Source organism: Cnephaeus nilssonii (assembly GCF_951640355.1).
Source record: "Cnephaeus nilssonii genome assembly, chromosome: 24".
In the NCBI taxonomy this organism is placed as follows: domain Eukaryota; kingdom Metazoa; phylum Chordata; class Mammalia; order Chiroptera; family Vespertilionidae; genus Cnephaeus; species Cnephaeus nilssonii.
Window position 1 is genome coordinate 14433219 of NC_137095.1, and position 18250 is coordinate 14451468.

At 54.7% G+C, this 18250-nt stretch overlaps 1 protein-coding gene across 1 annotated transcript in view; it reads left to right on the forward strand.

Moving 5' to 3' along the window:
- Nucleotides 1–1454: 1454 nt before the first annotated feature.
- Nucleotides 1455–18250, forward strand: part of LRRK1 (leucine rich repeat kinase 1) — a 59608-nt gene continuing 42812 nt past the window's right edge. The window contains 6 exon segments of the mRNA XM_079763987.1: nucleotides 1455–1600; nucleotides 6094–6309; nucleotides 12888–13051; nucleotides 14640–14811; nucleotides 15681–15860; nucleotides 16502–16650. Of these exon segments, the coding sequence (XP_079620113.1) occupies nucleotides 6213–6309; nucleotides 12888–13051; nucleotides 14640–14811; nucleotides 15681–15860; nucleotides 16502–16650 (762 nt within the window). The 5' untranslated portion in view covers nucleotides 1455–1600; nucleotides 6094–6212.

Consider the following 18250-nt stretch of genomic DNA (forward strand, 5'->3'; position numbering starts at 1 on the left):
AATGAATGAAAGTTGAGCTGCTCCCATCCCCAGTGGCCACGTCTGCTCCTGTCTGCCCAGGCACTGCACTGGCGTGCACTTCCTCGAGGCGCCGCTAGATGGCGCAGCCGCACGCCCTGAAGGCGCCGCACCGTGGTTGGGGGGGTGGGGGGGGGCTCCCTCCGTACCGTGGCCGCCACGCCCTGCCATTAGGGACTCTGCCCCGGGAATCCTACTGCCGGTGGCTTTTGTCTGTTGTTTATTTGCTTGCAAGCTGGAATGAGGACCGCCGTGGCGGGACGGGATTGCAAAGCTGCACCCCTCCTTCTGGAAGGGCGTCCCGTGGCTGGAGAGCTGGAGGGGCAGCCGCTTGGGAGCGAAGCCAAGCTGCCCCCCTGGTCCCCTTGCCCGCCAGGAGGGAGCGGGGGGGGGGGGGTGTCGGCGAGGTCGTACGGCGCTGGAGGGAGGGAGAAGGGACGTGGGGGGGGGGGAGGGCGGGGGACCTGGGGATGCCCGGCTTTTGTGACATGACAGTGAGGGAGGTGGCGATTTGTCTGTGCCTGGCGCTACATCTTGGGAATGCCCCAGGGAATGCCAGGGTGGAAAACCATCACCATTCTTCTTCCCCTCCCCGAGCCGGCTTCTCTTTCCCCCGTGGGCACCTGGAGCCCCGAACCGGATGCCCGCCCGTGGCGCGAACGTGCGTCTTTAGGAGGTGCGTTCGCGTCATGGCCTCAGTGGTGTGATGGACACACTTCTCTTCGGTGGAAACATGCATCGTAAATTGCCGACATCCCTCTATGTTTTATCTACACCACCACCCACCCCCTCAAAGAACAGCAATTTATTTGTGTGTGTTTTTTAAGTATTTTTAAATTGATTTTTAGAGAGAAAGAAACATCGATGGGAGGGATCGAGCCTGCAACCCGGCTGGCCGGGAATTGAACTGGCAACCTTTGGTGCTCAGGACATGCCCAACCAACTGAGCCACACCGGCCAGGGCAGGAACCCCAATTTAAAATAGCTCGCCACTCTCTAGCCGGTGTGGCTCAGTGGACAGAGCGCCGGCCTGCAGACTGAAGGGTCCCAGGTTCGATTCCCGCCCCAGGGCACATCCCGGGTCCCCAAGTGTGGGGCGTGCAGGAGGCAACCAATCCATGATTCTCTCTCATCATGGATGTGTCTCTCTTTCTCCCTCTCCCTTCCTCTGTGAAGTCAATAAAAAAAATACATCTTTAAGAGATGTATCATCATAAGATAAATCTTTTTTAAAAAGATAAAATACAACGATCCACCCAATAGTGACACCTTGGTGTACAGCCATCATTAAACTAGCAAATTCCCGGAGTAGAAGGGGCGCGTGAGGCGGGTTCCGGATCAGCCGCGGCCACTCCCGGCCCTGCGCGCCCTACGCGCCGCCTGCGCGCCCGCCTCCCCGGCCCCCGCCGTCCCCGCCCGCGGCGGCCTCAGGATTGAGGAAGTGCGTCTGGCCCGGCCCGGCCCCCGCGCGCGGCCGGAGCGCAGGGGGCGGAGGGCAGTGGCACCGCCAGGCCCCGGCCCGCGGGTGTCCGCCTGGCCCTGGCGCCCAGCCCCGCCGCCGCCGCCGCCGCCGGAGCCCCAGGTAAGCGCTGCCCCGGCCCGTGCCACGCGCCCCGCGCCCCGCACGCTGCGCCCCTCCGGCCGGTCCGCGTGGAGCCCTGGGCCCGGCGGCTCAGGCCCGCGCTCCTGGGGGCCGCCGAGGGCGCAGGGCAACTCCAGCCTCACGGCCTCCCCCCCTCCACCCCGCTCAGACCCCAGGCAGCCCGGGGGGCGGGTGGGCGGCGTGCGGGGCCCTGGAGCGCATCCCAAAAGCCCCGTGCGTGCGCGGGACGGTGCGGAGCGGTGGGGAGCAGAGGCAGGAACCAAAGTAGGAAAACACAGCTTTTGGCGCAAAACCCTTCCTTCAACTTGGAGCGCGCCCCTGTGAGCGCGCGTGTGCTTGGAGTGAGTGTGAGTGTGAGCGCGCGTGTGCATGTGAGTGTGGGCGTGCACGTGCACGGAGTGAGTGTGGATGTGAGCGCGCGTGTGCATGTGAGTGTAAGTGCCTGCGTGTGGCGAAGGGACCCCTAGGAGTCCCTCTCGGCCCAGGGGGCGGCCTGGTGATGCAGGAGGGCCCAGCACACCTGCACCCCCAAAGTCTGAGGCCTGCTGCGTGCCCAAGCGGGGAGTCTCTGGTCCCTACAAACAGCCCTCTCTAGGGGGACTCTGCCAGCGACCTTCCCTGCGAGAGGTGAGTGCTGTCCGCACAGGGGGAGCCAGGTTAGGCTGCAGGTGTCAGAGAGAGAGAGTGATGGAGAATTGGGGGGCCTCTGGGGATCAGAGGGAGATGGTGATGGAGAACTGGGGGACTCCTGGGCGTGGGAATGAGAGAGAGACTGGGGATGGGGGACAACCTGCCCCTTCACAGATGTTTTTTTTCTCACAAACACGTCCCCACGCAGGTGACAGAGGTAGAGGTACAGGTGCCTCGCCCCAAATACCCTGCTTCTCCGGTTCGCCCCTCTTCCTCTCAGAGTGCCCTGGACATGATAAGGGGGATTAGAACAGGCACAGTGTGGGACCCTGTTAGCATCCGGTGCCTTCTGTAACCTGACTTCTCTTTGCTTGTGTCCTGGAAGAATCAAGAAGTGAAATGGAAAACATAGCCCTGAAGTCAATACAAAATAATGTTGAATGCAAACTGTCCTTGAAAAACAACAATTTAGAAGAAGTCAGAACGCAAAAACAGCGCGGCCGGCGGGGCACCGTGGTTGAGCGTCCACCTAGGAACCAGGAGGTCAGGGTTGGATTCCCGGTCAGGGCACATGCCCGGGTTGTGAGTTCGATCCCCAGTAGCGGGTGTGCAGGAGGCAGCCGATCCATGATTCTCTCATCATTGATGGCTCACTCTCTCTCTCTCTCTCTCAAATCAATTTTTAAAAAATTTTAATAATAAAAATAGGTAAATCAGCCCTAGCCAGTGTTGCTCAGTGGGTAGTGTCGGCCTGAGGACTGATGGGTCCCAGGTTCGATTCCAGTCAAGGCCACGTACCTTGGTTGCAGGTTTCCTCCTGGTCGGGGGGCATGAAGGAGGCAACCAATTGATGTGTCTCTCTCACATTGATGTTTCTTTCTCTCTCTCTCGCTCTCGCTCTCGCTCTCGCTCTCGCTCTCTCTCTCTCTCTCTCTCTCTCTCTCTCTCCACCCCCCTCCCATTTACTCTATTAATCAATGGAAAAATATCCTTTGGTGAGGATTAACTCTACACACACACACACACACACACACACACACACACACACAATAGATACATCAGCCCTGACCGGTTTGGCTCAGTGGATAGAGCGTCAGCCTGTGGACTCAAGGGTCCCGGGTTCGATTCTGGTCAAGGGCATGTACCTTGGTTGCGGGCACATCCCCAGTAGGGGGTGTGCAGGAGGCAGCTGATCGATGTTTCTCTCTCATCCCTCTCCCTTCCTCTCTGTAAAAAAAAATCAATAAAATATATATTTTTAAAAAATAGATACATCAGATAGTCCTGCTCGTCAGCTTGGGACCCTTCCGTCGTTTCTCCTTGTGAGTGGCATGAAATCCTGGAGGCCTTCCCTTCACACCCCCAGCTGGTCTGGCCATGGCCCCCAGCCCCCCTGGCCCATCTCCATCCCGTGGCCTCGCTCCCCACCCACCCCTCAACTCCACAGGGCCAGCACCCCCTCTAAACCCAGCCTCTCTCTCCCTCTTTCTGTGTCCATCTGAGGGTCTCTGCTGTGTTCCTACTCGATCTGTTCCACTCTTTTTTTTTTTAATATAAATTTTAAAAAATATATTTTTAAAAAATATCTGGGTGACATTAGCATTTGCAACGTGCTTAACTTCCAAGTGTCTTCCAACTGATTTTTCAAAAAAATTTATTGATTTCAGACAGGAAGGGGGAGGAAAAGAAAGAGAAACATCCATGAGGAAAGAGAATCATGGATCGGCTGCCTCCTGCACGCCCCCAACTGGGGATGGAGCCCGCAACTCAGGCATGTGCCCTTGACCAGGAATCGAACCCGGGACCCTTCAGACCTCAGGCCCGGCGCTCTATCCACTGAGCCAAACCGGCCAGGGCTCAGCTTCCTTTTTAAAGTCCTTTTTCATTAAGTACTCCGGTTTCTTCCTTAGGGAGAGTTGGCCAAAGAAAATTGGTGTGGTTTTCAAAAGTGTGAAAGGAATGATTTTGGCAGGAAACCCCAGGACGCCCTCGTTAGGGTGTCTGTACCAGAAGGAAAAGAAAAATGTGTCCTTTCCAGCCACGACCTGTGGCCTGGGTCCCAACCCCAAAGGCCGTGGCAGGGCGCTTGAGCCCCGCGGAGTGACCTCCTCTTAAAACTCCTACCTTAGCATCTCGCCCAAAACACAGACCCTCATTGAAAAGCTGCTCCCTCCGGGGCACACAACCTCCCCTGGTGAAGTGATTTTCAGAAGGAAACTGAAAATGGAAAGAGGAACAGAATGTGCTGGGTGAGGGGTGGCCTGAAATATTTTAAAGGTTAAAAAAAAAAAAAACACAAAAAAAACTTCAACACATCGGAGGGGAAGACACTTCTCTTTTCAGAAGGGGCGTCCGCCAGCATTTGGGGTTTGGAAATGGGTGGGATTTTAACAGGTTAGGACCGTGGCCGGCAAACCGCGGCTCGCGAGCCACAGGCGGCTCCTTGGCCCCTTGAGTGTGGCTCTCCCACAAAATACCACGGCCTGGGCGAGTCTGTGTTGAAGAAGTGGCGTTAGAAGAAGTTTACGTTTAAAAAAATGTGGCTCCCCAAAGAAATGTCAATCGTTGTGCTGTTGGTATTTGGCTCTGTGGACTCATGAGGTTGCCGACCGCTGGCAGGAGCAGAGAGCAACAGGTTCCTCTTTGATTTCTCAATGTTACGGGAGGCTTGGTTTTCTTTGTTTTGTGTGTATTTTCTGTTCATCCTCACCCGAGGATATTTTCCCATTCATTTTTAGAGAGAGTGGAAGGGATGGGGAGAGACAGAGAGAGAGAGAGAAACATCGATGTGAGAGAAACACATTGATGGGCTGCCTCCCGCACGCATCCCGACCAGGGAATCCAACCCGGGATCCTTCGGTCCAAGGGCCGATGCTCTATCCACTGAGCCAAACCAGCTAGGGCTGGAGCCGTGGTTTTTTTTGTTTTTTTTTTTTTTTAATATATTTTTATTGATTTCAGAGAGGAAAGGAGAGGGGGAGAAAGAGAGAGAAACATCCACGATGAAAGAATCATGGGTCAGCTGCCTCCTGCACGCCCCCTACTGGGGCTGGAGTCTGCAACCCCGGGCACGTGCCCTTGACCGGGAATCGAACCAGCAACCTTGTGGCTCAAACGGAGGTTCTGTTGTGCTTCTCCTCCCTGTCCCCATCTCAGGCCCATTTGGCTCAGGGGCCGTTCTAGAACCTCTCGCCGGGGAGCCGGCCGAGCTGGCCCTGTTGCAGGAATCTTAAAACCTCACAGCAGCCCGGCGAGCTTGCCCGGGAGGAGGATGAGCAAACGGAGGCCGTTGTAAGTTTCGCCTTGAGGTTACGCTGCTGGCACGGGACACAGATGCATCCACGCCTTTGACCTTCACGCATCATTTGCATGACCTTCATTTTTTTATATGTTTTTTTTTTTAGCTGCGCAATATCTCTCTCCGTTTCTGAGGACGGTTGCTAAATCACTGATGTTTCTCTCCCTCTCATCCTCTCTCTTCCTCTTTGAAATCAATAAAAATATACTTTAGCCCTAGGCCGTTTGGCTCAGTGGGTAGAGTGTTGGCCCACAGTCTGAAGGGTCCCAGGTTCGATTCCGGTCAAGGGCTCCCCGGCCCTGGTCGGGGTGCGTGCAGGAGGTAACCAATCGATGTGTCTCTCTCACATCAATGTTTCTCTCGCTGTGTCTCTCCCCCTACCCTCTACTCTCTCTATAAATCAACGGAAAGATATCCTCGGGTGAGGATTAACAAAAAAAACAAAAAACAAAACCCAAAAACTAAAAAAAAATAATAATAAATAAATATATTTTAAAAAAAGAAAAGCTTTCTGATTTTATGATGGTTTTTTTTTTACCACCAGAGCGAGACGACCTTCTGCTCAGCCATGACCGAGCGTCCGTGCCTTCGACCCCGCCTCGGGCAGCCGCAGCGGTGACCACGGCCAACGCGGACTTGGGGGAGCCGCCACCCCGAGGGTTGATGGCTGGCATGTCGGGGCGACCGCCCAGCATGTACTGGTGTGTGGGGCCGGAGGGGTCAGCCGTGAGTCCAGAACGCGCCATGGACACGCACAATGGTAAGGACGGGACTGGTTGAACCTGCCACGCGTGTCCCAGGGGGAGCCCAGGCCACGTGAGAGCACGGAAAGATCTAGCATGGCTGTGATGGGGTGAATTGTTTATTATAAAATGTATCTGGGGGTTCTCACTTAAATTCTAAAAATTAGCCCCAGCCGGCGTGGCTCAGTGGTGGAGCGTTGACCTATGAACCAGGAGGTCACGGTTCGATTCTTATTCAGGGCACATGCCCAGGTTGGGGGCTCCATCCCCAGTAGGGGGCATGCAGGAGGCAGCCTATCAATGATGCTTCTCTCTCATTGGTGTTCCTATCTCTCTCCCTTTCTCTCTCTCTGAAAATCAATGAAAATGTATTTTAAATATCTATATATATAAAAGCCTAATATGCAAATTGTCCCCTTGGGAGTTCGACCGGAAGACCGGGAGTTCGATCGCTCGCTATGATGTGCGCTGACCACCAGGGGGCTGCACGGAATGAAGGAAGGCCCTGGCCAGCAGCCAGAAGGCCCCGATCGGCCCTGATCACCGGCCAAGCCTAGGGACCCTACCCATGCACGAATTTCATGCACTGGGCCTCTAGTTTTTAAATAATAATAATAATAAAAACACTTGGAGGTCGCCATGCTTTGGAAATGATGTTGACATACCGTTTTGGGTTTTTTTTGGTGAATCCTCACCTGAGGATATTTTTCCATTGATTTTTAGAGAGAGTGGAAGGGGAGGGGAGAAACAGAGAGACAAAAGAATCCTTCCAGGTGGAGTTTAGAAAAATATCTAAACTGGAATGAAACACAGTTTTACTTTGGGGTGTTTTGGTGATGTGTGTGTGTGCGCGCGCGCGTGCAGGGTAGGTGGTTTTCTTCACACTGCTACTTGTTTTTCTTTGTTTGTTTTTAATATTTTTAATATTTTTTAAATTGATTTCAGAGAGGAAGGGAGAGGGAGAGAGAGAGGAGCATCAATGATGAGAGAGCATCATCGATGGGCTGCCTCCTGCACGCCCCCGACTGGGGATCGAGCCCACAACCCAGGCATGTGCCCCGACCGGGAATCGAACCTGGAACCCTTCAGTCCGCAGGCTGATACTCTATTCATTGAGCCACATCGGCCAGGGCCACTGCTCCCTGCTTTGACCTGTACAACCCCTACCCCCCCCCCCCCACTGTGACTGTGTAGCACGGTTCACCCTCCCAAAGGCCGGGGATGTGTGAGCGCGTGCCCTGCCGGCTGCCCGGTGGCGCCCAGCTGGTGTGTGTGTGTCTGTCCTGTGTTTCGGCCTCACGCTCGTCTCCCGGGAAGGAAGGCGTGGAGGTTGTTAGGGCTGTGCCCTCGCCTGAGCCCTGGGCCAGGCCTGCAGGGCACTCCATCCAGACAAACAGGCCGTGACACATTCCTGGTCCATCTGACACGTGGGAGTGGACAAACCCGTCCGGCCAGCGGGGGAGGCTGCCTGGAAAGAGGAGAAGGGGGGAAACCGAGAGCCTTCAGGCCCAGACCCCCCGGGGAGCAGACTTCTGGGCATGGAGGGTGAGGGGTGCTCGGACGGACAGAGGGACGGACGGACATCACCAGGGTGGCTCCCGCCCGCCTCCGCTCTGTGAGGGGTCCTGACGCCAGCTTCCCGCCGCTGGGAGCATGGTCCTCCCCTCCCCCGGACACAGCATGGACCACAGAAGGACAAGGAACATTCTAGAAGGTCTGCAAGTCCCAATGTCCTTTTCTTGTTCCTTTGGCTTGTTCAAATCTGTGTTTTTTTAAAAAACAATTCTTGCCCTGGCTGTTCGGGTCAGTGGATAGAGCATCAGCCTGCGGTCTGAAGGGGCCTGGGTTCGATTCCAATCAAGGACACATGCCCGAGTTGCGGGCTAGATCCCCAGTAGGGGGCACGCAGGAGGCAGCCGATCAATGGTTCTCTCTCATCATTGATGTTTCTATCTCTCTCTCTCCCTCTCCCTGCCTCTCTGAAATCAATAAAAATATATTTTAAAATAATAAAAACTTCTTGCCCTAGCTGGTTTGGCTCAGTGGATAGAGCGTCGGCCTGCGGACTGAAGGGTCCCGGGTTCGATTCCGGTCAAGGGCATGAACCTTGGTTGCGGGCACATCCCCAGTAGGGGGTGTGCAGGAGGCAGCGGATGGATGTTTCTCTCTCATCGATGTTTCTAACTCTCTATCCCTCTCCCTTCCTCTCTGTAAAAAAATCAATAACATATATATTTTAAAAAATAATAATAACTTCTTGCCCTGGCCAGTTTGGGTCAGTGGTGAGAGCATCGGCCTGAGGACTGAAGGGTCCCGGGTTCAGGTCCCGGCCAAGGGCATGTACCTCGGTTGCAGGTTCGATCCCCGCCCCCAGTTGGGCAGCGTGTGGGAGCCAGGCAGTCCATGTGTCTCTCGCACATTGATGTTTTTCTCTCTCTCCCCCCCCTCCCTTCCACTCTCTCTAAAAAAAAAAATCAATGGAGCCCTAGCCAGTTTGGCTCAGTGGATAGAGCGTCGGCCTGCGGACTGAAGGGTCCCAGGTTCGATTCCGGTCAAGGGCATGTACCTTGGTTGTGGGCACATCCCCAGTAGGGGGTGTGCAGGAGGCAGCTGATCGATGTTTCTCTCTCATCGATATTTCTAACTCTCTATTCCTCTCCCTTCCTCTCTGTAAAAAATCAATAAAATATATTTTTTAAAAATTAAAAATGGGGAAAATATGCTCGGGTGAGAATTAACAAAACAAAAAAAAAAGAGGAAATGCCGGCTCTCCGATCTGATAAGACCCGGCCTCGCTTTATCTCTGGTCACTGCCCACTTCCCCTTGGGGACTCTGAGGCCCAAGACCTGCCCCATCTCCCCCGGCCCCGGGGGGTGCTGCTCTCAGGGGTCCCGGGTCCTTGGCTCCATAAGCTGGAAACTCGATTCCGTTTTGCTTTCTGCGGGGGGAGGAGGCGGTTGGCGGGCGGGCGGGGGGGGGCGGGGAGAACTCTCTTCCTGCCGCTCCGGTGCCTGCCCAGCCTGCAGGCTCTGTGGGTGAGGTGGGCATTTCTCCTTTACGGCATTCATCTTCCTCAAAAGCTGGGGGAACGCGCCTGGGTGCTGATCTTCTGTTGGGATTCCCCGCCGCTGTCTGGGAACGCGGCCCGGTCCCTGCAGCCCGCAGCGAGGGGAGGGAGGGAGGCTGCGGTGGGCTGCCTTGGGGGTTTGCCTGGACTATTTCTTAAAAAAAAAAATAGCCCTGGCCAGTGTGGCTCAGTGGATAGCGCGTCAGCCTGCAGACGGAAGGGTGTCCTGGGTTCGATTCTGGTCAAGGGCACGTACCTCGGTGGCAGGTTCCTCCCCTGCCGGGGCCCTGGTCGGGGCGCGTGCAGGGGGCAGCCGATGGATGTGTTTCTCTCACGTCGATGTTTCTCTCTGCCTCTCCCTCTCTCCCTACAAATCAATGGGGAAATAAAAATCAGTGAAATTCCGTTACAAAGGGTGTTTCGCACGGTTTCCTATGCGTTTCTCGTGTGTAGTAAGGGAGGTTCGGCGTGTCTCAGCATGTGTGACATTGGTTGCATCTACTTTCATCTAACTTCCCCCGCACCCGGAGGTTGTGGGTTCGATTCCCGGTCAGGTCACAGACCTCGGGTGCTGGTAGGAGTTGGAAAGCCCCAGGGTCCTGTCCGGAGGCAGCCTAGCGGTTGACCTGACATGAACCCCACCGCCTGTGGGCCGCAGCGGCCAGGCCCCAGGGCAGGTGGTGCGGACGTGGGGCGTGGGACCCGCGTGGAGCTGTTCTCGGAAAGCAGGACCCAGCGGGGCCTGAGGCATGTTTGTCCTCACGGAGCAGGAGGGTCTGTGCCCGTGGGCCGTCCTGAGGGAGGCAGCCGACAGCCAGGGTCACAGGCCAGCATTTCCGTCACCCTGGGTTCCGGCGCAGTTCACTGTTCTCGGTAAAAGAATCCGTGATTCTCTCTCATCTGGATGTCTCTCTCTCTCTCGCTCTCTCTCTCTCTCTCTCTCTCTCTGTCCCTCTCCCTTCCTCTCTGGAATCAATTAAAAACATATATTAAAAAATATATTGGTGTCTCGCTCTAAATGTCCCTCTGCATAGCGATTGTGTCTTCCTTCCCTTGTGCCCAGCTTTGCTAATAGCGAGTTGAATTCAGTTAGAAATATTGCTTGCATAAGCTGGAAAGTATACACACACACACACACACACACACACACACAATGAGTGGCCAGATTATGATGATCTCTGAATGAATAATAACCTGGCCACTCAGTGTATATCCTATATAATAAAAGGCTAATATTTAAATTGTCCCCTCCACCAGGAGTTTGACCAGCAGGCAGGCCGGCCAACCGCCCATGTCCTCTCCCCCTGGCCAGGCTGGCCGAACCCCACCCATGCACGAATTCATGCACCGGGTCTCTAATGTATATATATAATAATCTGGCCACTCAGTGTGTGTGTGTATAATATATATATCACACACACACTAAGTGGCCAGATTATTATACGTTCAGAGATCATCATAACCTGGCCACTCAGTGTATATTTTTATATACAATAAATTGTTATTGATTTCAGAGAGGAAGGAAGAGAGAGAATCATGGATCGGCTGCCTCCTGCACGCCCCACACTGGGGATCGAGCCCACACCCCAGGCATGTGCCCTGACGGGGAATCGAACCCTGACCTCCTGGGTCACAGGTCGATGCTCAACCACTGAGCCACGCGGGCCGGTCCTGATTGTACCTTTGATCTCCAGAGGAAAGAGCGGCTCTCTGTGCTGTCGCCCGGCGTGATGGGTTCCCGTCCCCAGGGCCGGGGAAAGGAGGTTCCCACCGCAGCCCGGAAGACAGTCCCTCGTAAATAAATAATGAGCCGAGAACCAGCTGTGTGTCTCGCGCACTCACCGCTGTCAGCCTCCTCATGCCCACCCGGGAGCGCCGTCCATCCGCCCTTGACGTGGCGTCCCGGGGCCAGGTGGGGAGACCCACAGACAGGCTGTCTGTCTGGGCGGCGAGGCTGGGCTGGCCTGGGTGTGACGTGACTGCTGTGTGTGAGGGAGCCAGGTCCCCGGTGAAGGCCACTGCCAAATGCTCCCCCGATGCCCGGGGTCCGAGGGGCCCCGCGGGGTGGGGCCGGGCCCCCGCCATCTGGAGCCGGGGAGGAGTGACCGCGAGGGTCACCCTGGGGGTCACGCCGCCCTCCACAGCCTGAGCATCTTCCCCGGAGGAAGGAAGGGTTGGGTTTCACCGTAATCCGACCCAGAGGTGACTCTGCTGTGCAGGCTGAGCCTCCGGAGCCAGAGTTGGCTAAGGCGGCAGCATCCCCCCAAGAGGAAGCCTGTCCAGTCGGGGCTGCGGGGGGCGAACCCCACGGGCCCAGGAGGGTGTGACCTGGCTGCAGGCTCCGGCCCCCGACCCCCCACCCCACCCCTTCGGCCTCGGCCACATGGGGACTCTCCGGAGGACATCCCGGGAAGGTCGTTAAACAATTATGACCAGGTCAGTCGCATCCTAGGGGTGACTTGTGTGTGTTCTGCGGTGAGCTGTGCGTGGATAGATAGATGTTTATTTTATTTTATTTTATTTTATTTTATTTTATTTTATTTTTTAAATATATTTTATTGATCTTTTACAGAGAGGAAGGGAGAGGGATAGAGAGTTAGAAACATCGATGGGAGAGAAACATTGATCAGCTGCCTCTTGCACACCCCCTACTAGGGATGTGCCCGCAACCAAGGTACATGCCCTTGACCGGAATCGAACCTGGGACCTTTCAGTCTGAAGGCCGATGCTCTATCCACTGAGCCAAACCGGTTTCGGCTATTTTATTTTTTTATTATTATTTTCGTTAATCCTCGCCCGAGGGTATTTTTCCGTTGATTTTTGGAGGGCGTGGACGAGAGAGAGGGAAAGACAGAGAGAAACATCGATGTGAGAGAAACACATCCATAGGTTGCCTCCTGCACGTGCCCCGACCAGGACCCTGGGCTGGGGAGGAGCCTGCCACCGAGGTACGTGCCTTTGACCAGAATCGAACCCGGGACCCTTTGGTCTTGCAGGACGACGCTCTCTCCACTGAGCCACACCGGCCAGGGCGGTAGATATATTTTTGCTTCCTGCTGCCCTGTGGATGGAGGTGACGGTGATTTTTAAAACGTGATGGGTGTGCACGTAAGATCTGGGTGTCTTTGGTAGGGTGTACAGGCAATGCCACAGATTTTGAATCGACTGGCAGCGTTTACTCACGTTTTCTTTGGTGAGGATGAGAGAATTAAATGTTCTATGTATACATATATAGATGGAGCCCAGCCGGCGTGGCTCAGGGGTTGAGCATCGACCTAGGAACCAGGAGGTCAGGGTTCGATTCCCGGTCAGGGCACATGCCCAGGTTGCGGGCTGGATCCCCAGGAGGGGGCGTGCAGAAGGCCGCCGATCCATGATTCTCTCTCATCATGGATGTTTCTCTCTCTCTCTCTCCCTTCCTCTCTGAGACCAATAAAAATATATTTTTTAAAAAAACCAAAAACCTTTCTAATGATTCCTATGAGCTAGCAGGGATGGTAATGCCGAGTGTGCCTTCCTCCACCCAGGTGCTGGGGACATGGGCAGCAAGCTGGCCACACCGGACGGCGACCCCACTGGGCGGTGTCCCGGGACGGAAGACATTCACGCCGCGTACAAGCGGGGAGACCCCGGCAGAGCCCGCCGCCTGCTCAGGGACGCCTGTGATGAGTGTGCCTCCCAGCGGGAAAAGGTAAGGTCCATGCCGGACCCTCCGGCCAGCACGGCGCGCCCAGCGTGGACGAAGGCTGCTGCTCAGATTATAGATACACGTTATAGATACTAACATCAAACTACTGGTGTGGGTTTTTTATTTTTTATTTTTAATATGTTTTATTGATTTCAGAGAGGAAGGGAGAGGGAGAGGGAGAGAGAGAAACATCCATGATGAGAGAATCATGGATCGGCGGCCTCCTGCACGCCCCCTGCTGGGGACCGAGCCCACAACCCAGGCCTGTGCCCCCGGCTGGAATCGAACCTGGGACCCTTCAGTCCGCAGGCCGATGCTCTGTCCACTGAGCTAAACATGCTAGGGCTGGTGTAGTTTTTTAAAAAATATATATTTTTATTCATTTCAGAGAGGAAGGGAGAGGGAGAGAGAGAGAAACAGCCATGATGAGAGAGAATCATGGACCAGCTGCCTCCTGCACGCCCCCCCACTGGGGATGGAGCCCACAGCCCGGGCATATGCCCTGACTGGGAATCGAACCGTGACCTCCTGGTTCAGAGGTCGCGAAGATCGACCACTGAGCCAGTGGGGCCGGACTAGCGTGGCTTTCTTTCCAGAAGGGTGTGGGAGGTAGAGGTGTGGGCGGGGGGCTGGTGGTCCTCATTTTATACTTGTTTATGCTGTTGGAATTAATTTTTTTGGAGGGGTTCATCTTCACCCGACAATATTTTCCCATTGATTTTTAGAGAGAGTGGGAGAGAGAGGCAGAGACAGAGAGGAACATCGATGTGAGAGAGACACATCGATGGGTTGCCTCCTGCACGCGCCCCGACCTGGGCCCCGCCCGGGGAGGATCCAGCAACCGAGGTACGTGCCCTTGACCGGAATCGAACCTGGGACCCTTCGGTCTGCAGGCCGACGCTCTATCCACTGAGCCAAACCAGCTGTGGCATATTTTTAAAAAATATCTTCGAGTGAGGATTTAAAAAAAAAAAAGATCATCATTTTAAAGGTAATTCATCTGTACTAATAAAAGAGTAAGATGCAAATTGACTGTACCTTCGCGACGCCCACCAGCCAATCAGGAGTGAGTATGCAAATTAACCCAACAAAGCTGGTGGGTTAATTTGCACATACAGGGGCCGAGTGGCTGGGGGCAGGCGGGACGCTTGCATTATTGCCATGGCGACAACGCAGGCGTTCCGCACCACCCCAGCCGCTCCGGGCCTCTGGACAATGTGGGAAGGCAGAAAGGCGCCTTGGCCATAGTGAAGGCGGTGCCAGCAGCCAGGGGAAGGAAGGCCCATTCTTGAACGAATCTTCGTGCATCGGGCCTCTAGCATTAACATAACAATTATTGATGAACTCCTTTGCCTTTTCTTGGACCATGTCTTGGAAATCACGTGTGCCTTCCCACCCTTGGCACCTCTGGTTTTGCGCGGGCCACATTTCAAGTCCTCCACAGCTGCATGTGGCCAGGAGGGGGCGCCCTCCCACACAGCTTGGCTCTAGCCTTACCCGTGGGCTTCCTAAAGCACGCAGAGCAGATCCTCTTGGCGATTTCCAGCAGCGCCGCCCTCCCTGAGGTCCCGTTGCTGTTTGCTCTGACCAGGGCCAGCTCCTGAGCATCGCAGCGGCTTATGGGGACCTGGAGACCGTCCGGTATCTTCTCACCGAGAGGCAGGTGGAGCTGCCGACGGAGCCCACGGACGACAACCCCGCGGTGGTGGCGGCGCACTTCGGGCACACGGATGTCGTGCAGGAATTGCTCGAGTCTTTCCGAGGCAAGTCCCACTCAGGGGACCCTCTTCTTTAGGTGTCAGACAGGCATTGCGGGGAGGCTGCACCCCAAAATGCTTATTCCTTCTCACGTTTACCCATCTTGAGCTCCCGTGCTTACACTGTAGGAATCTATGTTCCCTTTTTATAAAATCTAATGGAGAATTCCCATATCCCGCTCTCCCCGCAGATCCCCCTTATTTACAGTTTGTATGAATGTGCTACGTTTGTTCCAGTGGTTGAACCCATATTGATACATTACGACTCACCAAAGTCTCCTCCAGAGCTCAGTTCCTTTTATCACTGAATCATGGTACCTGTTTTGGAGGTGCCACGTGATGTTGCTTTTTTAGTCGCAAGCAGTTTTTTCTTCTGGTAGACTCGGGGTGCTCCGGTCTCCTTTAGTTTCCCATGGCGGCCTCGGATCTGCCATACCGTACAAGTCCAGGCATCGCTGCAATTATAGGCTGAGGCGTTGCCATACCAGTGGTCATTGAAAATTAGGGTATTTTGGGGGGTGTAGGGCAGGCTTCAAGGACGTGTACCAGTGTAGCCACACATTACCCTTTGCTTACAAGGGCCCCCACACGTGGGTCCGATGCTCAACCACTGAGCCACACCCGCCTGGCACAGTATCTAATGTTCTGAATGCTGCCTTTCCTCACTTGGCATTCTGGGATGAGTGGGTGGGTTTATTATAATAATATGCAAATTCGAGAGGGACTGTTCCAGAAAACACGATCAACGTGGCAGAAGCGAATTCCGTCTGGAACAGGACCGCTGGGTTTCACTGATGGTCCAAGGGGGCGGTCTGAGTAGGAGCCACCAGTGCCCTTTGGGGCCACTGTCCCTCTGCCCTTCCGTCTCCCGCCAGGTCCCTGCAGCCTCCAGCGACTGCTGAACTGGATGCTGGCCCTGGCTTGCCAGCGAGGCCACCTGGGGCTGGTGAAACTCCTGGTCCTGACCTATGGGGCCGACCCCGAGAGCTACGCCGTCAGGAAGAACGAGTTCCCCGTCATCGTGCGCTTACCCCTGTATGCGGCCATCAAGGCAGGTGAGGCCCCCGTGCAGTCCCGCCCGCGGGAACTGGCATGGTTTTCAGATCTGAGACAGTGTCTCTACCCTTACCCCCGCCTGTCAGCTACCTGCTCCGTGGAGACATCGCAACTCCTGCTATTTGTTTTTCTGTTTGTTTAACGTGTTTTTATTGATTTCAGAGAGGAAGGGAGAGGGAGAGAGAGATTAAGGAAGAGAGAGAATCACTGATCAGCTGCCTCCTGCACGCCCCCTGCTGGGGATCGAGCGTACAACCGGGGCATCAAACCAGTGACCTCCTGGTTCCTAGGTTGCTGCTCAACCACTGAGCCGCCACGGCTGGGCCATTTCTTTTTCCAAATGTCTGCATCCTCCCTTATGCCAGCCCAGCATCACCCCGTCAGGGGGTTTCAGGGACAGGGGCCGGCTGTGGCCAATGGGACCGTTGCAGGCGGTCCTGCTCAGGGCAGAGTCCCTGACACATTCACGCGGATCGACGGACCCGGGAGGGCACAGAGACGTTGACCCAGCACACGTTGAACATGTTTCGTGTTCCGTGGCTGTGTGCCTCAGCGCCCCCTCCTGGCCACGGGTGGTTGTTCGGGATGGGTGCGGCGTCTGAGACGGCCTGAGTGTCCCCCGTCTGCCCCTCCCACCCAGGGAATGAAGACATCGCCATATTCCTGCTTCGCCACGGGGCTTTCTTCTGCTCCTACATCTTACTGGACAGCCCCGACCCCAGCAAACACCTGCTGCGGAGGTACTTCATCGAGGCGAGCGCCCTGCCCAGCAGCTGCTCAGGGAAAGTGGTGAGTCGTCCCTGCCCGTGGATAAGCCGATAGAGAAGACGGGATAGAGCCCGGCCGGTGTGGGTCAGTGGTTAAACATCAACCTAGGAACCAGGAGGTCACGGTTCGATTCCCCGTCAGGGCACATGCCTGGGTTACAAGCTCAATCCCCATTAGGGGACGTGCAGGAGACGGCTGATCCATGATTCTCTCTCCTCACTGATGTTTCTCTCTCTCTCTCTCTCTCCCTCTCCTTTCCTCTCTGAAATCAATAAAAATATATTTTTTAAAAAATAGAAAAGAGCCCTAACTGGTGTGGTTCAGTGGATAGAGCGTCGGCCTGCGGACTGAAAGGTCCCGGGTTCGATTCCGGTCAAGGGCATGTACCTTGGTTGTGGGCACATCCCCAGTATGGGGTGTGCAGGAGGCAGCTCATCGATGTTTCTCTCTCATCGATGTTTCTAAACTCTCTCTCCCTCTCCCTTCCTCTCTGTAAAAAATCAATAAAATATATTTTTTTAAAAATAAAGAAGAAGACGGAATATAACCCGGCCAGCATAGCTCAGTGGTTGAGCATCGACCCATGAACCAAGAGGTCGCTGGTTCGATTCCCAGTCAGGGCGCATGCCCGGGTTTCAGGCTCGATCCCCAGTGGGGGGCGTGCAGGAGGCAGCCAATCTGGCTCTCTCTTCGAGATAGATGGGCAGTGATTCCAGCACAATGGGTACCATGAAGCTTTCTTTTCCCTCTGAATGGAAATGTCACCATCGTCACTTTCCCCACGATACCCCTGTGTGCCTCGTGAGGCCTGTGTACTGATCCCCTGGCCTATTCATCGGTTCATGCCAGTTTTCTAGTTGTTATTGGATTTTTTTCAACACTATCTTGACGGCTGCTAAATATTTGTTCTTCCATTTTGTGCATTGCCCGCGGCGACTCGATCGATGCTCATTTCTGTCCTTTAATGACATTGCGTCGTTTTCTCCATAAGGGCCCTGGGCCTGTCTTGCTCATTTGTGTCTTCTTGATTGATTTAGGCACTATTTGAATGGCAATACAGAATTCTTTATTTTTCCCTTTTCCGCCCTGATGTGACTGGAGAGAAGTTCTTTCGTTTCTTGTTTGGTTGGTTGCTTTTTAAAAATAGTTTATTTTTATTCATTTCAGAGAGGAAGGGAGCGGGAGAGATATAGACATATCAATGGTGGGAATCATTCATCAGCTGCCTCCTGCACGCCCCCTACTGGGGATCAAGCCCGCAACCCGGGCATGTGCCCTAATCGGGATTCAAACCGTGACCTCCTGGTTCCTAGGTCGGCGCCCAACCACTGAGCCACACCGGCCAGGCTTCTCTTATTGGATCTAATAGTTTTTAGAAGCGTTCCTGGAGGTTTTTAGGTATCGGATCCAGTCATCTGCAAATTGCAAACCGGTTTGTCTCGTCTCATATGTATACGCCTTACTTTAGTTCAGGTCTTACTGGGAATAACCAGACAGGTCAAAAGCGGACTCATCCTATTGGTACATCTGTCTGTCTTGTTCCTGATTTTAAAGGTCCTGGCTTCGGCACGTTACGGGCGTGTGCTGTAGATTTTCTGGAAAATTATAGAGTGTCGTTAGA